General features: G+C 63.3%; 1 protein-coding gene across 2 annotated transcripts; it reads left to right on the plus strand.

The window, feature by feature from the left end:
• The first annotated feature begins 1209 nt into the window (after nucleotides 1-1209).
• On the plus strand, nucleotides 1210-13386 carry LOC122907902 (coagulation factor X-like). Of its 2 annotated transcripts, none has more exons than XM_044250703.1 (8): nucleotides 1210-1279; nucleotides 3149-3309; nucleotides 6541-6565; nucleotides 7455-7568; nucleotides 8943-9074; nucleotides 9829-10079; nucleotides 11954-12071; nucleotides 12803-13386. In XM_044250703.1, exons 1-8 carry the CDS (start codon nucleotides 1210-1212, stop codon nucleotides 13384-13386), a joined length of 1455 nt encoding a protein of 484 aa, XP_044106638.1. The 2 variants fall into 2 exon arrangements, with proteins under 2 accessions (XP_044106638.1, XP_044106639.1); XM_044250704.1 differs by having other exon boundaries at nucleotides 11954-12061; nucleotides 12803-12922.
• Nucleotides 13387-18639: the final 5253 nt, after the last annotated feature.

Here is an 18639-nt window from a genome sequence, read left to right on the forward strand (position 1 = left end):
GTCTCTGTCTCTGACCCTGTCTCTGTCCCTCTGTCTCCTTGTCTATGTCCCTCTCTGCCCGTCTCTGCCCCGGTCTCAGTCTCTGTCTATCTCTCTCTCTCTCCCTGTCTCTGTCTCTCTCTGCCCCTGTCTCTCTCCCTGTCTCTTCCCCACCCCCCACCTCCCCGCCAAGGGGCCCTTTACCCAGTGTGCAGCCTGCACGCCTCCCTCCCCAGCCTGACCACCATGGGCTGAGCTGCTTCCCACGGGCACAGACCTGAGCTGTTCCAGGTGCTGCCGTGTGTCCCCAGGGCATGAGCCCCTGGTGTGGGACCGCCCCAGGGTGAAAGCCAAGCAGGGGAGGCCCCCACGTACTGCGGGCAGTGGGCTCGTCGGGTGCCTCCCGAGGGGCTGCGGACAGGCCGGGGGTAGCTGGTCCTCCTGTCCCCTCCCAGTGGCCAGACAGGCCTTGCTGTGAGAGAGAAGCAGATGTGCTGTGAGGCCCCCCCTGGAGGGTGTGCGAGGCGAAGCCCTGGTCAGGAGCTGGGGCCCCCGCCCGTCTGCGCGCCTGCAGGTGCCTCCACAGCTTGGTGCCTGGGCGGAGAGCTCGGGCTGACTCATCTGACTGGCACGGGCCGCGGTGGGCAGGGGAGGTCCTCCCTGAAGTGTGTGTGCAGGAGCCCATGGCCCAGATGCACACGCCTGCCCCTTGGAGCCCTTGGACTTGGGGGGGAGGGGACCAGTCTGATGTGCGGGCGGAATGGGGACCAGGACCCCCTTGGGGCTCTGTGCACTGCGGACACCACCTAGAGACAGAGGCCATGAGCGGGTCCCGGTTCGAGGCCCACGTGGGTGTCAGGCGGCCGCAGCTGACCGTCTACCCCCAGAGGACAGACGGGCAATGACACTCGGCTCTCGTCATGCTCTTAAGGATGAACCCAGAGCAGACGAAACATCTGGAAGCTAGGAAATGACGCTCATCGTCTCCTTACAGTCCCTGTGCCCCCGCGTGCCGTAAGTGATGAGGATGAACTCCCGGGACCTCCCTGGGCCCCAGCGACAGGGTGGCCACAGCCCACGGGGTCACCTGCCCCCAGCCCCCTTGCAGCCCAGGCTCCAATCAGGAAGCAGTGATAAGAGAAAGGCCACCAGCTGCCTAGAGCCAGGGCGACTGAACCTTGCCCCGGGGACCCAGCACGGCAGGACGGACGCACTGTCCTCGGCCGTACCATGGCGGGCCCGCTGTGTCTTGTTCTGCTCGGCGTCTCCCTGGCAGGCCTCCTGCTCCCTGGTGGCAGCGGTAAGCTTCCCTTTGCCCTGCGCATTGCAGAGATGGCCCTCAGGGAGAAGAAGGGGGCGGGGGGCAGCTGATGCCCCAAATCCAGTGAGGCACAGGGGCCTCCCGTGGTATGACATGGCCAGGCCTGGTGGCCTCAGCCAAGGGCAGCCCGGCGCCAGGTGCAGGTGGGGAGTCAGACGGCAGACCAGGGGTCACACACAGAAGCTCATGGACAGAGAAGGAGGGAGAGACCAAGAGATACGTGCCCCCCGCCACGGCCAGAGCGAGCTGGGGGGCCCGGGGGTCACAGCAGAGAGGAGCTTCAGTGGCAGAAAGAGAATGAGATGGAAGCCTCCCCCATCGGGCTGGCTTGGGCAGGGGCACAGGGTGCCTGATTCAAGGCTGGAGAGAGCTGGGTTTTCTGCACCTTCCAGGCTGCCCAGAGAGAAGAGGCCGAGTAAAGGGGAAGCAGAACCAAGCCAGAGGAGAGGGCAGGGGAGCAGTGGCCCTGGGGCAGGCGGAGGCCCGGGGGCTGTTCATGCCCTGGATGAGAGGGTCAGGTGGGACAGGCGGAGGGGACCCTGTGTGCGGGGCCATGGAGGCGGTGGGAAGTGAGAAGATGGAAGCGGGGAGGGACCCACGAGCTCAGGAGCGGGCAGACCTCTGGGGTGAAGGGGCATCCACAGACAAGTTCAGGTTTGGCGTCAAACTTGGGGTGACGCCCACATTGCCTCGGGCGGGAAAGCAACCTGAGCTGGGAGTGAAGCGAACATTTATCGAGCGCTAAGCGTGTACCCGCCTCAAGCGAACGCAACTCAGAGACGCGGGCAGGTGAGCCCCATTTGCCAGCTTTATCTATTTATTTATTTTTAAGATTTATTTATTTGCGAGAGAGCAAGTGAGAGCGAGCGTGAGAGGCGGAGCCGGGAGCCCGATGCGGGACTCGGTCCTGGGACTCCGGGATCACGACCCGAGCCGAAGGCAGCTGCCCAACCAACCGAGCCACCCGGGGCCCCCGGCCAGCTTTAAGGAGCAGGGGAGCCAGCTGCGTCGAGGCGCGGCGGCCGAGCGCCCCCGGTCCAGGGTCCGGTGCTGCGTGCGGGGAGGCGTTCTGAGCTGAGGGCCTGCCCACGGGGAGACCGGGACCCAGACGGCAACTGGAGGCCGCCTCTGAGAGGGCAGGAAGGAAGGCAGAGAGGGGAGTGCGGGCGAGAAAGCGTCCGGGCGCCCCGGCCTCCAGGGAGAGCGGCACAGTGGAGGGGAGAGCGGAGAGCCACAGCCCGAGGCGCTCGGGTCCAGGACATTTCAGCGGGCGGGCCGGGGTCTTTCGAGAGTCACAGACCGATTCAGTGGGTTTTGAAGTGAAATGGAACCGAAATCAAGTAAAAATGTTGTAACAAGTACTTTTTCTTGAAAGTGTGCACGTGTACGTGCGTGTGCGCGTGCGTGTGTGTGCGTGTGTACGTGCGTGTGTGTGCGCGTGTACGTGCGTGCGTGTGCGTGTGCGTGCGTGCGTGTCCCGGGACTGCAGAACTGTGCTCACCGCAGCCCTGCCGCTCCCGCCTTAACGGGATCTGAGCCCTGGGGGGCTGGGTGCAGGCGGGGGCTGCAGCAGGCGGCAGCCCCGAACTCCAGAGCAAGGAGAGGTGAGGGAGGGCGTGCGCGGCCACGTGAAGCTCTGGAGGACAGGCAAGAGGCTGGGGGCGGCGCGGCGGGGCGCGTGGACTTCCACACAGAAGGTGCCTGGGGCCTGGTCACTTTGCGGTCACCAGGGAGCAGGCCACGAGGAGGGGGCAGTCTTGCTGCGTGGGGAAGAGCAGATCCGGCCTGGTGCGGGGGAGAGCAGGCTGCCGAGGCCCTCCGGGAGACACGGCCCTCCCTGTCCACTAGTGTTCCTCAGCCCGGAGCGCGCCAGCAGCGTCCTGGGGCGCGTCCGCAGGGCAAACTCGTTTCTGGAAGAGATGAAGAAAGGGAACCTGGAAAGAGAGTGCATGGAGGAGACGTGCTCCTTCGAGGAGGCCCGAGAAGTCTTCGAGGACACCGCCAAGACGGTAAGGGCTGGTGCGCGGGCGTCCTGCCGCTGCGCCCCTGTGTGGAGGCCGGCCCGGGCCCCTGCCAGGGACAGCGAGCAGCCCAGGCCCCCCGAGCTGTCCCGCGGGGGCGGTGGGGGCACTGAGGGCCGGCTGTGGTGCCGTCCGGTGGGAGGGTCGTGAGGCCGTCCGGAGGTCTCGTTAAGCCAACGCTACAATGTAAGATGTTCATTTAAGAAACGATTCAAGGCCTCGGCCGCACCTCCGTGGGTTGGGCCGCACACGGGGACATGGAGCCTGGCGGCCTTTGCCCACATGCACGGCCGCCGTCATAACGGACGTGGGCACCTGCCTAGTTAAGGCACCGTCGGTGAACATCCCCTCAGATAGAGACAAGCTGGATCCAGATGTGGAAATACGGAGAAGCGAAGACATCAGAGCAGCTGGAACAAGTCTGAGAAAGAGAAGGAGTCACAGTCCATGCCTTACAGACGCCCCATGAAGTCACACTGACCGCAGAGCCATTAGTGTGTGTTCCGGGAAAGGGACAGACACATAGATTGGTGGGACAGACTATGAAGTCCCTAAACGGACCCACAAAAATAAGGCTGATGATATTTGCCAAGCGTTCATAAGCAACCCAGTGAAGGAAGAATTGTCTTTTTCAACTGATGGTGTTGGAACAACTCCCATCGCGGCCTGCGTGTACAAAACTAACTCAGAATTACCCTAGATCGGAAGGTAGAACACAAACCTTCAGGGAGGAAATGGTCATGATATGGCATTAGGCAATATTTCTTAGACACACCAAAACCATGACCCATAAACAGAAAACAGGTTAATTAGGTTTACTCAAGATTTGAGACTTGCTCTGTGGGAAATCTTGAAGAATAAAGACACAAGCTACTAACGGAGAAGATGCTTGCCGACCGCACACCGGCAGAGGATCTGAACTCAGAGGATATGAGGAACTCGCCCAGCCCAGCGGCAGAATGCCAGTGACCAGCGGGCCACACGGAGCAGAAGATGTGACCAGACACGTCCCAGGGACGCACAGTGGGCAAGTGCGCACAGCTCCCGCGGCCTGCTGGGCCCTCATGGGGGCTCGAACGCCACCGCAGGCTGGAAACCACGGACGGGACCCGGACGCTGCTGCCCTTTGACCCCGCAACCCCACTCCTGAGTGTGCACCTGCTCACACGGATGCCTGGGTGCGAACGCCTGTCTTGACTCCCGTCAGCATCACCCCGGACGAGCAGCCGTGGCCGCTGGGCCGACCGGCAGCCTTCCAATCAGGGAGGCGACACGCCGCTGTGCCCTCGGGGCCGGGGTGTCCCAGTGAAGGAGCTAGTCCCCCTCGCAGGTGGTGCGAGACGCTCAGATGCCGTGGCCGGGACCAAGAGCACATCTGTGGGCCTGGGGGGCCGCAGCTACGGGCTGTGAATGTCGGGGGCTGGAGCGGCTGTGTCTTGACCACACCACTGGCGGGACACAACTGGGCCTGCGTTGGATTTCACAGGCTTATACACCAAAACAGCCATTTTTGCTGTGTGATTCTTTTCTCACTGGAATCTAAAGAGACAGCGTCTGAGTTTCCAGAGGCTTCTGGGCTGCCCCACAGAGTGACCAGAATTCACTCTCACAGCCCCAGAGGCCGTGAGTCCAAATCAAGGTGTTAGCAGGCGTCGGCACAAAATGAACAAGCCCTTTAAAAATGGAAAGGAATAGAGTCTTATTCGAGCCCATGAGAACGGCTGCCCATGAGACACAACCTTCCCACAGAAGCCAGAGCTCCAGGGAAGCAATATTGAACACAGGGTTATACATTCTTCCTGTTAGGTCAAGAATTACAAACCATCATGAAGAACCTTCCAGGAATTCCAAAGTGCACCTTATGCCTTTAGTACGTGCAAGGCTGCAGGCTTTAGAGGTGTGGGGACTTAGGGAGGCATTCGCTCTTAACTATACAGATATATTATGTATATATATTTTTAAGATTTTTAAAATTTATTTGACAAAGAGAGAGATCACAAGCAGGCAGAGAGGCAGGCAGAGAGAGGGAAGCAGGCTCCCCGCTGAGCAGAGAGCCCGACGTGGGACTCGATCCCAGGACCCTGAGATCATGACCTGAGCCGAAGGCAGAGGCTTAACCCATGGAACCCCCAAGGCGCACCCCAGCCCCGTCTATACATTTTTTAATGGGCTCCAAGCACAGAGCTCAACGCAGGGCTTGAATTCAGGACCCTGAGATCAAGACCTCAGCTGAGATCAGGAGTCAGAGGCTTGACCGACTGAGCTGCCCAGGAGCCCCGAGGAGACCTTTACTCTTTAGTTTGAAACGTTTCCTTTCGGTTATCCGCTAACGACGTACAATGTGCACTCAGGGCAGCAACAGAGCCCGTGCCCCGGAGGTTCTGTGGGGTCATTCCGACCTCGGTTCTGGGCAAGCGTAGCTCCCCCGGGCGCCCAGGAGCCGGGCCTCAAGCACTGAGAGTGGAAAGGTTCCCTCCGGAGGTCTGCGGGAGCGCGAGCTCGGCGCCCCTCCCTGAGTGTCGGGCGCTGCCTGCCGGCCTGGGCCCTCCTGGCCTCGTGGACTCCGCCCTCAGCCCTCTGCTGTCTGCACACGTGGCTCTCGTGCCCGCTCCGTCTCTCCTGAGCGCTCAGGGGCGGCCCTGAGCCGGGGTTCTCCTCCCCAGCCTTAATCTCATCGGCCACACCCTATTTCCACATTCTGAGGTCACACCTGAAGTTGGGAGGGGGGACACTGTCTGCTCAACTACGAACGCAGCAAAATGGATTTTTCAGACCATGAACATTTCTTAGTGTGATACAGGCTTTTGGTGGCCTCTTTTAATCTAAGGACCGGTTACCATTTCCTCAATTTACCATGAGCGTTCTCCAAGCATCCGACCCCTGACTGACTCTGACACAGATAAGTTCACTCAGAACCACTCGTTGGCCGACGTGGCTGTAGCAGACCGAGTAAACCATTTCTGGTACAATCCATTCCTTGGCGATGAACTTGGACATAGATTTTCCAAGCTCAGCAGAGCCGGTGCCTCTAGGGTGGCGGCAGGCCCATCTGTCAGTCGCGGCAGGCCTGAGCGTCCCTCACAGGCCGAGGAGCCCCAGAGCGAAGGCACCAGGGAAAGGCTCCGCTTGGCAAAGGGTCCTACCGAGGCTGAGCGCGGGGGTCGTGTGAGACGTCGCTGTTCTCCCTAACGTATTTTAAAATCTTCTTTCCCCTTTTAGACTGAATTCTGGAATAAATATGCAGGTAAGGTGCCTTCTATTCTGCTATTGGGTGGGGTTCGTTTGGATACTGAAATACGGAGAAATCGTATTTGAGTTTGAAAATTCTTCCTCAATTTCCTTTCCGTTCCTGCTTATTTCTGACTTACCTGAGACTTTCCCTCTCTGTGTTTTCATAATAGATATTGTGAAATCATTTTTTTGACTTCATGCTAATTCTAGTTTTGTTATTTACTTAAATGTACACTTAATTAGTTCACTCTCACTTGCAGAGTGCCAAACTCGATGATAATTTTCTTAATCCAGGGAATTAGGCAGAAACAAAGAACAGGGTCTAAGGAGGTGGACTTGTGTGGCTTGTGAAACGGCCCAGATCACGAGTCGTGTTATATTCTGGTAACACTCTCCCCAATTGCTCAAAATGCCCACGGACCTGTCTCTAAAACACATCGTCCGCGGGCACGGAGAAGCGTGATGCCCCGTGTTCGTGCTGGACCATAACCTTTGCACTCGCTTTTCCTCCAGACCGTGTGGGAAGGGCCCCAAACACGGGTCTTGTCAGTGCTGAGCCTGGCAGCGGGTGTCCGGCAACCCCTGCCCTCTGACCTCCCAGCCGGTCCCACACGGTCCCCAGCCCCGAGCCCCTCATGCTGCTGACAACACAGCGTCAGATTTCCCAGCAGAAACAGAAAAGCTTATCAACAGCCCGGGTAGATCAGAGCATCACGTAGCTAGAGCCGCAGAAGATAGGCGTAAAATGAGGTCCAGACGGGAGACGCTTACGGGGAGACAGGAGGGATGTCGGGTTTATTCAAGCCATCCGAACGGCGCGTGCCAAGATCAACACAGCAAAGCCATTTCCATGGCCGTGGGAGCTGCCGGCCAGCTCAGGTTCGCAAACCCCGTCTCTGCAGATGGTGACCAGTGCGAGAGCAGCCCTTGCCAGAACGAGGGCCGCTGCAAAGACGGCCTCGGCGAGTACACGTGCGCCTGCTTGGAAGGCTACGAAGGCAAAAACTGCGAACTCTGTGAGTTCTCTTCCCAGGGTCCCTTCAGCGCGGGCTGCCCGGCGGGGCAGGAACGAGGGAAGGAGCCCAGCTCGTAGGTTCGAGTCTACGCCCCCATGCGCTGTGCCCTTGTGGGGCCAGCAGAGACCAAGTGGCCCACGGTGCTCGGCTCTAGGTGACAGACACACAGCCACGTCTCTTCCTCTGAGAGGCCGTGGCACGCTTGTGGAGCACGGGGCCCGTAACTCCGAGGGGCTACTCTCTCCCGGCGCCCCCCACCCCACGCCAGCTACGGTTTTGCGGTCCCGGCAGTGGCTCTGGGTCACCACCTTCCACTCACTTCTCTTAGTACGAACGTCAATTCCAAATTCCGGGATCGTCCCGTTTTAGAAACATGATACCTTCAATGCATTCTACATGGAAAAGTCACTGAGAGTTTTCCTGATTCGGTGATTAATTTAATAAACATTAGATCTGCGTTAGCCGGTTTCCCCCAAGGAGAGGACCTTCGTGATCTGCAGAATGGGCCCTGAGCTCGGGCCTCTGTGGGCTCGTCCCCGCCGGGCCCGCCCGCGCCAACTCTGCCGCTCACCACGCGGCACAGCCCCGGGCCACCGTGCGTGTTCTCCAAAGTGGCACTAACGAGGGTCTTCTCACTGTCATTATTTTGCCACCAAAACCCCAATGGTGGAACATGACATAGTCGGCCATGGCAGCATCGGGGATGTGAGGTGAGGGTCGGGGGTGGCATGTGTGCTGGAGACAGCAGGCCACCCCACGGGGGACCCCCTCGGCCTAGCCTCGATGCCCCCGAAGCCCCACAGGTTCTCCGTGCTGAGAGCGTCCCCTGATGGGCCAGGAGTCTAATGCACACCCCCGCCCAGACCCCAGGCTCTGAGATGCGTCCCTGCCCCTCTACATCGTGGGGGATCCTCCAGCCTCCGTGGACGGGCTCGCAGCCGCCCTGCCCGCCCCCGCTCGGCCTGAGCACCCTTCCCTGGCCCGTCCTCCTGCCGAGGCTGTGTGCACGGGGCTCGCGGCTGTGGGGCAGGGCGCATGCCCTTCTGAGGGCTGAACTTGAGACCTGCTAGCCTCTAGGGCCCACCCAGGGTGCGCTGAGGTTTCTGCAGGATCTCTTGGAGGTCTGGCGCCCGGGGCCCTGCAGACGCTGTGCCGTCCCCACGTGGTCCGGGGAGCGGCGGGGCGGGATCGGTGTGGACACGGAGGGGTGGTCCCCGGCCCCTGGCCTGCTCTGGACACCCATCCTGTTAGCCTGGGCGCCACTGAGGGGCTCAGTCCCTCGCTCCAGCTGGCAGGTCCACTGTGGGGTGGGCGGCTGGGCGGCTGGAGCTGCCATCCGTCCCCGGGCCTGGCGCAGCCTCGGTTCCCCCGCAGCCATGCGGAAGCTCTGCAGTGTGGACAACGGGGGCTGTGAGCAGTTCTGCAGGGAGGAGCAGAGCTCCGTGGTGTGCTCCTGCGCCAGTGGCTACGTCCTCGCAGACAACGGCAAGTCCTGCGTCTCCACAGGTAGGAGTGGGCGGGCCGGCCGTTTCCGGGGGGCCACGAGGGGTGGGACAGACTCAGGGTTTCTGGGAACCGTCTGAGGAACGGGCCAGCGGGATTGCCTAACTCCCCAGGTACCGGTGAAGACGGGGGTGGTGCCTGGCTCCCAGCCAACCCTGAAGCACCGTGACCTGCCTGTGACCTTGGCATGCCCCGTTGCCCCGGGAGGCTGGGAGTCGCAGTGGGTGCGGGGCAGCATGGGCTGACTCTCAGGGCCGGGGACGTGGCAGGGCGGGTGCAGAGAGCCGCAAGGGGAGCCACGGATTCATCGGTCGTCCAGGCGCAGCGATGGGCTTTAGTTTCCTTTTCTGTGATGGAAGCAGGGCCCTGAGTCTGGCCTGGAGGCTCTCAGAGGGCACAGCCTAGGGAGGGGACACCAGCAGGACCCCCGCCGCACCGGGGACCCCCCTGGGCCAGAGCTTCTGAGAGGCTGCCCCTCTCCCTTAACTCCACCTGCTTCTCCCGGGGCCTCCCGGGGGCCTCCCGTGCTCCTCAAAGCCGGGCACCCCGTCTACCCACAGCTCTGGTCGGGGTGCTGAGTCTCGGGCGTTCCAGAAGGTGGGCATGTCCCCGCCCTGTGGCCGTGGCCTCTGTCGTGTAACCCGGGCTCTCAGGGGTCCGCTCTGCTCCCACACCCTCCTCCAGGTCGGGTTGGGAGAGCTGCGCATGTGGGACAGGGAGGGTCTCGCCCTGCTGAAGCCAGCCCGTGTCCTTCCAGAGCCTTTCCCCTGCGGCAAAACCACGACGGGGCGCAGTAAAAGGTCCGTGATTGACCACGGTGGCCAGGGTCCCTCAGAGGCCGAGGCCGGCATGCAGGAACAGTACGACCCCGGGGACCTGCCCGCCACCCAGAGCACCCTGTTGCTGCTGCCGTTCAACGAGACAGACGGCAGCCCCGGGGAGGACTCGAGCAGCGTGATCCGGATCGTGGGCGGGCAGGACTGCAAAGACGGCGAATGCCCCTGGCAGGTGACCATGCAGCGGGCCTGGGCGGCACAGGCAGGGGCACATCCCTCTGGCTCCGAGGTGGACGGTGCAGAGATGTAAAGCGGGCCCTGTCCCCCACCCCCGTCCACCCCTCACTGTGCACCCATGAAAGACAGACAGACAGAAGACATAGTTCTGTGACCCCGACCAGCTCTGGCTGCAGGCTCGGGTCAGCCGGGGGTTGGGGTGGGGGGGCTGCCCGGTGGCGCCAAGCCCTCGGCTGGCTCTTCCGACCACGGCGGGAAACTCGCTGTCCTCGTTTCCTTGCTACATGTAAACCCTTGCCGGGCAGGGAGTGATTTGGAGAATGTGCATCGTGTGTTTGCCGAGGTAAAAAACCCCTTTCCGCTTGTTGATTTGGACTAAGGTCGCCCGATCTGGCACAGAACAACACGGGACTTGTGCTCGGAGCCTCAGATAAATGAGGACCAGTTTTTAACGTGAGTGTGTCCCAAAGACCACGTGGGACGCGTTGACACTCAAAACTGCTGTTTATCTGATTCGGGTTGAACTGGGTGTCCTCTGTCCTATCTAGCAATCCTAACTCAGGGTTTAGCGCTCAGGACCCCAAGCCAACACGGCTTCTCCTACAAGCAAAACCCCAACAATGGGCGCAGCGTGCCCCGACTCACAGCTCCGCACCGGGGGGCATTTGCTGAAACTATCCGGAGGTCGGGGCGCATGCAGAGAGAGCGGCGTGGGTGCGGTGCGGCGCGGGCGCGGGCGCGGGCCGGGAGACCAGCTCTGCCGACGTGCGCACGTCCAGGTCCAGGAAGGGCTGCGAGCCCAGCCAAGCCACCCCAGCTGGAGTTGGTGCGGGACACGGACCCCCATTAGGCGCACATGCGGCTCCGTGGGGGCAGCCGGTGGAGCACCCCCACCCCGACCCGAGAGCCCAGCGGCGAGGCCGTGACTCCGGACGGCACTCCGTAGGCGGAGAGGGTGTGGGGATGTGCGTGGGCGGCGGTAATCCTGTCTGGGGCCCCCTGACTCCTGCTCCCCAGCCCGGCCTCGTGGCCTCCCTCCAGGTTAGGGGAGGAGCTGGGGTCCGGGTACAGGAAGACGGTCCCTCACTGGCCACCCAGGCTGGCTTAGGGGTTCGAGGGTCATGCACAGACAGGGTGTCTGTGTCATTTCCCGCACATCACAGCAGTCTTCAAGGGCTTTCTCCAAGCCCCGGGCTGCTGCTTATCCCACGGGCCGGCAGACACTCCCCGCTGGGAAGGCCGGCTCGCACCCCGAGGACTCTCCCGGAGAGGCGGCAGGCACTCCGTCTCCACATTCGCTGCCCCGCTTTCTGGGGGACGGGGTGCTGTCCGCCGTGCCCCCCAGTGCTCATCCCACCAGGGGGAGGGTCCCCTCCAGGGGGAGCCCGTGGATTCCAAGGACATTGCCCTTGATGGGGGCCTCTGTGGCCCCTTGGGGACGACCTGCCCCAGATACTGTTAGTTTCTCCCCGAAGACGCGCCTGCCCGGTCTTGGTTGAATTTCATAGCCACGTAGCAAAGGTTTTCACATGGGAAATCAGGTTTCTGTGAGAGCCCTGGAGGGGACGCGGCTGCTCTGACCCCGGAGCCCGTGGTCTGGGTGCAGAAACCGCGGAAGCGCGGCAGAACCGTCCCCACCTGCCATGCCGGGCCCTCCATGGGGCCTCAGCAAATGTCTGCTCTGGGCGCAGGAGCTGCCCAAACCTGACGGGACCCCCCCGGGGCACCCCCACCGCGAGCCCGACAGAGGGAGGCCGTGGCAGTCTGCAGGTCTCAGCGGGGAGGGCGGCAGGGGGAGGCCCCGGCCCCGACGAGCATGTGGAGAGGAAGCTGGCGTCCAACCCCACCTGACCGCGGTGCCCCTCGCAGGCTCTGCTCGTCAACGAGGAGAACGAGGGCTTCTGCGGAGGCACCATCCTGAGCGAGTACTACGTCCTCACGGCGGCTCACTGTCTCCAACAGGCCAAGAAGTTCACGGTGAGGGTAGGTAAGTGGCCACACAACCCCCTGCCCCCCCGCCTGGCGGGGCCCCTGTCACGTCCTTACCTCTGGAGCCACTAGCCAGAAACACTATTTCACAGAGGGGACCCTGAGGCGCAGGTGGGGGGGCCACGGGGCGGGGAGGGGGGTGTCCCCGACGCATGCCTGTCCAGGCCCAGGGTTGCGAGCCTCCCCTCCGCGTCCCTTCCTCCAGGAAGGCTTCCAGGGCCCCGCGCGCGGCCAGCATGTGTTGTTACGCGTGTCCTCCTCTCGCAGGCCGGCCACAAGCGCGGCCGTGCTGCGCTCCGTAGCTCTCCCGACAGATGGAGTGACTCGAGTGAGGTCTCTCCACCCGGTTTATCCGAAACGGTGGTAGGAGTATTTCAACGTGTCATCAATTTCAAAAGTATTAATGAGACCTTTTGAGTTTGTGTTTTCTTTCCCCGTCTGAGAACTGACACTCGGCATGTCCCTGGTCCGGAGCTGGCGCCCCCGCGGCCTGGCAGTCCCGGGACACGTGTGCCTGACGGGCTGGCCCTGGTTATGGAGTGTGGCCTGCGGTCGCCCCAGGGAGCGACCCTGGAGCTCATTCTTTGCTTTGAGCCCCGCCTTGTTGCTCAGATTTCGGTGGCTACACCCCACTTCCCGGACGGACGGAGGGGGCCGCTCGGAGCAGCGCCGTGGGGGAGCGCCCGGCCCGCCCCGAGCCGAGCCCCTCCGTGTCCGCGCCCCCCGCAGGCGAACGGAACACGGACACGGAGGAAGGCGACGAGGTCGCACACGAGGTGGAGATGGTCATCAGGCACAACCGCTTCGTCAGGGAGACCTATGACTTCGACATCGCCGTCATCAGGCTGAGGACGCCCATCACCTTCCGCATGAACGTGGCGCCCGCCTGCCTGCCCCAGAAGGACTGGGCCGAGTCCACGCTCATGACGCAGAAGACGGGCTTCGTCAGCGGCTTCGGGAAGACCCACGAGAAGGGCCGCCCGTCCAGCACCCTCAAGATGATGGAGGTGCCGTACGTGGACAGGAACACGTGCAAGCTGTCCAGCAGCTTCAGCATCACCCAGAACATGTTCTGCGCCGGCTACGACTCGAAGCTCGAGGACGCCTGCCAGGGGGACAGCGGGGGCCCCCACGTCACCCGGTTCGGGAACACCTACTTCGTCACAGGCATCGTCAGCTGGGGAGAAGGATGTGCGCGCAAAGGGAAGTACGGGATCTACACCAAGGTCACCAACTTCCTCAAGTGGATCGACAGATCCATGAAAGCCAAGTCCACAGCCCCGGCGCCCATGGGGGACCCCGCCCCTCATTAAAGTCATTCCCCCTCAAAACCCACAGGCAGCCGCTGGTGTCTCGTTTGTGCGCACACGGGCCGCGCGTCCGGAGCCCGTCTCCTGTCCAGGACAGCGCGGTCCGGGTCGGTTCCCTGCGCTGCTTTCCTCTTGCTCAGCTGAAGACGTTTCTTCGGGACGCAGGCCCCTGTCTTTCCCTCGCCGGGCTGGGGAGCTGCTTCGGGAAACGCTATTTTTGAGGGATAGGAGTCTGGACCCCGGGGATGAACAGAACCGCGATGGGCCGTTCCTGGGCACAGCGGGTCCCTCCTTGATCGCTGCGGTGCGGCTCAGGACTCTGCAACTACTGGGTGCTGGGAGCAGGGATCGGGCAGCCCACGGCCCGGGGAGGGGTGGGGGGCCCGGCGCTGAGACAGCATGGAAATGCGTCCCCGGGGGGAGCCTCTCTGAGCCTCTCCCGGGCAGGGACATGTCTGCGTGGACCTAGCGGCTGCTTCTCCCTCCTGGCCTCATGCTGGCCTCGGCCGGGGCCACCGCCGTCCCCTGAGCAGCTCCTGGGCTCCCGGGAGCGGCTGCCCCCAGCCCCGGCATTCAGTCAGTGTGGACACGGCCGCGCAGGGACCCCGGACGTGCTCGATGTGCTGGTGGGGCCGTGGGAGAGACGCGGCAAGCCCTCTCCGTCCCCATCCGCGCGCTCCACGCCCCCAGCCGAAGCGGTCATGAGGAGCAACGTGCTTCAGACAACGTGGCAGGTCAGCCCAGACCCGCCAGGGCCTTTTCCAAACGCCCCCGCACAGTTTGTGCTTTGCGTAACTTCGCTAAGCAAAGTTTCAAAGTTCGGGCACGAAGACGCCCCCAAACGTCACAAGCTGGGCAGAGTGTCTGGTAAACAGTGGGTATCGCAAGGTTCGGAAAATCAATGTGACCAGGTACGCAGGTTCCCCGAGCCGGTCAGAGAAGGCCGAGGGCCACGTGGGGCAGAGGCCCTCCTGGACAGAGGCTTCGGCCGCCGCAGACAGCTGTCCCCTTGCTCGGTGCAGTGGCACGCCCTGCAAGGGTTCGGAGGTCAGACGTGGTCTGGGGACCAGAGAACGGGCGGAAGGCCCACGGGTGAAAACTGCCTTCCCTGCTACGGCTCCCATCTCTTGCTGTTGGCCGCCGATGGGCGGCCTCACGTGTGCCTCAGAGGGGGAGCCTGAGGCAGGATGGGGAGAAGGGGGAGCCCCTTCTCTTATCTTCTGGATAAGTCTCCCCGGGTCGGCTTATCCAGAAGTAGACTCCGGTCAGTGAGGTTCTGGAGGAGATGGTGGGACACAATGGGTCCATCTGCTGGCCCCCGTGCCCGGCACCAAGTCCCTTCCCGAGTGTCACCGTCGCCAGGGGACAGAGCTAAAGGAACCATCTCGCGTGCCCGGCCCTCAGCCAGGCTGGCCCCTGCGGGACACGAGCAGCTGGGGTGGACCCTGGGCCACGGGAGAACGGGGGTGTGAGTGCGGCCCCGAGAGGCGGGGGTCGCAAGACATCCCCGTGAGCCCGCCTGCTGTCACCCGCCCCCCATTCTGTGAAGGGTCACAGTTGCCCCCCGCACGGGGGCCTTCTGCAGCTGAGCCCGAGTTCAAAGGTGGGATGGAGCAGCCTCATCAGTAGGGTTCTGTGTAGGGGTTAGCCCCCCAGCTACGGCCACCCCAGGAGTTGCTGGTCAAGGCAGGTCCCCGAGGACACCAACCCCTGTGGGAACATCCTCTAGAAGCACAATATTCCGTGTCCGGGCACCGGCGAGCAGTGACTCTTCATCCCAGACGGGACAGGTGGCTTTCTCTGGAGCCGGAGCACCCATAGGAGTCGGTGCGGGGCGGTGGGGGGGCATGTGGTGGGACCGACGGACGGTGAGGGCCCCCGCGGTGCTGAGGGCAGCTCTCGGGTTGGACACACTCGGTTCTTGCGAAACGCCAGCTGGGTCCACGGGTTGTGTGGTGCGCGGCCCCAGAAACGCTCGCCGCACCGCCCCGGGGACACCTCCCGCCACTCTGGCCTCCACGCGGGGCTCAGGCAGGCACCACCCTCGGGCCAGGCCTCTGTGCTCTCAGGGTGGCCCTTTGTGCCCGGGGGTGGCTCTCCGTGCCCCCGGCGTCGGCCCAAGCCCCTCCGGGCCGCTTGCTGGCTGTGGGTTTCTCCCAGGCCCCACTGTGCTGCGCCCCACCTGTCCTCCTGCTGGCAGTGGGGCTCGTGGGGACTTCCTGCCCTCTGGTGTGTCCCCCAGGCTCCTGGCAGGTGAGCTCCGGCGACCGCCGTGCTCAGCCTGCATCCCCCGCCCAGAGCCACCGACGTGGCAGCCGGAGCCTTGTCGCGGGGGGCCGTGTGACGTCACCGGCTGCCCCCGCTTCCTGCGACCTCGCTCCAGGGAGGCCTGCCGGCGGCGGTGCTCTCAGCTCCTCACCTGGACGGGGAGACACGGGGCGGAGCAAATGGGGAGACAGCGCATCCTGTGTTCTCATCCGCGCCCTGTGTGGACGTTCGCAGCAGCCCCGTGGCTCGGGCCTGTGTCTGCAGACCCGTTCTCGGCGGCCGTGCGGCACTGCTCCTGGGCCTCCCTGTCCTGCCCGTCGGAGCCCTCAGGGAGGCCCTGCTCTGCTGACCCGGCTGTTCCTGGAGCCACGGGGGCGGCACGAGGGGGGATCTTTCTCCAGCATGGCCTGCAGGGGCCAAGCCGCCCTCCTGGCGCGACGCTTGGGCGGCACAGGGTCCAGCCGGCAGGGGGCTGACAGCCGGTCCCGAGCACGGCCACCACCCCGCACACTCGACCCCTCAACCCCGCAGCCCTGTGCTCTCGCAGCAGCTCCAGCGTCCCGCATACCCAGAATCAGGAGCAGGAGCCCAAACCCATAATGTGCAAACGAAGACCGCGTGTTGGAGGGACACTATTTGGGGTCTACTGTGTTAGATAAGTATATGGTTAAAACAACTTCAACCTCTCTCTGCTGATGTTTCAGTGCGGTGCTGGGACACGTCTCTGACTCCCGGACGGCCCGTCCACATGGCAAGTAGCATGACCGGGGAGCACCAAGCGGGTCCCGTCCCTGCATCGTCCAAACCGTCGCCGTGTCGCACCAGGGCAAGTGTGGTTTGTACAAGACCCATGCGTGACGTAGACCGTCTGCGGCAAGGTGCACAACCTTAGGTGACCCAGAACAGCCACAGGGGCTCGTGGATCAGACAAGCAGCCACAAATCCCTTTAACAAAAGCGGGGAATGAACACACACCGTATGTCGCTTTTGGTAAATGCGTCATGACGGGAAATCAAGAGGAGCGACAAAATAAAAGGAGAGAAAGGTGAGCTCGACCCAAGCTGTCCTTGCTCAGCAGTGCACGAACCGGCTATTATCCTCGTATTCCAGAATGGCTCTTAGAGCTCCAGCCATCACGTCTGTGTCCCAGGGGGCAGGATGGAGGGAAGGAAACAGCAGTCGTCTTTTAAGAAGTTTCCCAGGAGCTGCGGCCTGCCCTTCCATCTGCACCCCGATGGCCAGTCCTCGGCCACATGGCACCCAGCTGGAAATCAGGAGCTCCTGTCCCTTGTCCACGCCCTCCGCCCCCCAGTGCTGGTCTCGGAACTGCGAGGCTGCTCCCTGCCGTCCTTTGCCTCCATCTGAAACGCTCCCACTTGCCGTCCTCCGGCTCCCAAGCTGACGCCGGCCCACCCTTCACGCTCCGGTGGGAAGGCGGCTTCACGCCCTTGCTGGCCCTGCCACGTGCCTTCTAGTTCTGGTGTCCGACGGACAGCTTCTCTGCAGCTCCCTGACATGCGCCCTGTCTGGAGGCCTGGTTCGCTGTGCGCGGTGACTGGTGAGGTCCTGGCCCCACAACTGGCCGCCCAGGACAGTCTGGCTTCCTGGTCGACTCCCAGCACCCGGCCAGAGGCTGGTGTGCAGAGGGGGCTCTGCAGGTACGTGCTAGCTGTCCAGCTTCCCGTCCCACCACGCCTCCCCATGCGCACAAGGCTTTAGCCAAACTGGCTACTTTCCTGACTAGCTCTGTGGCAGAGCGCAAACCCGTCCTCGGCCTGCGGAGCCCAGGACAGCCAGGAAGCTCCTGCCCAGAGGGGCTGCTTCTCCAAGGGCCCGCAGCCGCGCCACAGCCACACAGACCTGAAACCCGAGGGCAATACGGCCTAGAGCGAGGCTCCCGAGCACGAGGGGTTCAGGCTGCGGGCCTCACACAGGCTGCGCCCAGGACGGCCTCCCACCGGGTCTGGGAGCCGCTGGTGCACGGCTGCGCCTCTCCGCTCTGCTTCCAAAGCTGCCCAGGGACCCTCGGCGGGCCGGCGGCATCGTGGTGCCTCCGTCTCCAAACGGGAACAGCGGCTTCTCCCAAGGACAGCGGAGCGTGAGCTGGAGAGCACAGAACCACGGGCGCCGTCCTCGGGAGGACGCGGCTCAGACGGGCAGAGCCGGGAGCGCCGTGCAGCCCCAAACCGGCCTTCCCGCGGAGCGCGCCACACGGGCCCCGTGAGCAAAGGGCCGGGAATGCCACGGACATCAGGCGCCGGCCGACCCCCGCTCCCCCGCCAGCGCCCGCCCCGCCCCGCCCCTGTCCAGTGGGGGCTGGGGCAGCTGCAGGTCCCCCCTCTACCCGCACTTGCACTGCCGGGGACCGTGGCCTGCGGGAGAGAGGACTGATTTAAGAGATTAAAAATGTTGACTGGATATTCTTTTGAGTGAAGTACAGAGCTCAAACACAGTTCAGACTTCCGAGTGTTACGACTCATTTCTTTCTTCAAACTCCGCACCCCACGTGGGCTCGAACTCACCACCCCGAGAGCAAGCGCTGCACACCCCAGGCCCCGAGTGTTACGATTCTCAGACACAGCACGTTCGCTGTCCGTTTCTGACGGCGCCGCCTCCCACCGGAATGAGACGCGCGGGGCCGATCCGCCGACGTGCCCGCTTCCCGGAAGGACCCGGCAGAAACCGCGCGCTCACCCCGTGCAGGCGGCCGGGCAGGGCGGCGGGAGGCCGGGGGCGCGTCTCCGTCCCAGCGGGCAGCTGCGGGGTTTCAGACCGCCGAGAAGTCGGGAGGCCCGGTCCACGAGGGCGGCGGAGCGCGAGCCAGGAAGGGGCAGCCCTGGGCTCACGCGGGGAGCGCGGCCCCACTCCCATGGCAAGTCCCGTTCCACACAGACCCCCGGGGCCACCGGTGTGGCCTGCAGCCCCGCCCTCCTCTCCTGCGGAACTTACTGGCAGGGTTGCAGACACCAGTCCCGTGCAGCTCAAGAA

The sequence above is a fragment of the Neovison vison genome, chromosome 5 (assembly GCF_020171115.1).
Source record: "Neovison vison isolate M4711 chromosome 5, ASM_NN_V1, whole genome shotgun sequence".
In the NCBI taxonomy this organism is placed as follows: domain Eukaryota; kingdom Metazoa; phylum Chordata; class Mammalia; order Carnivora; family Mustelidae; genus Neogale; species Neogale vison.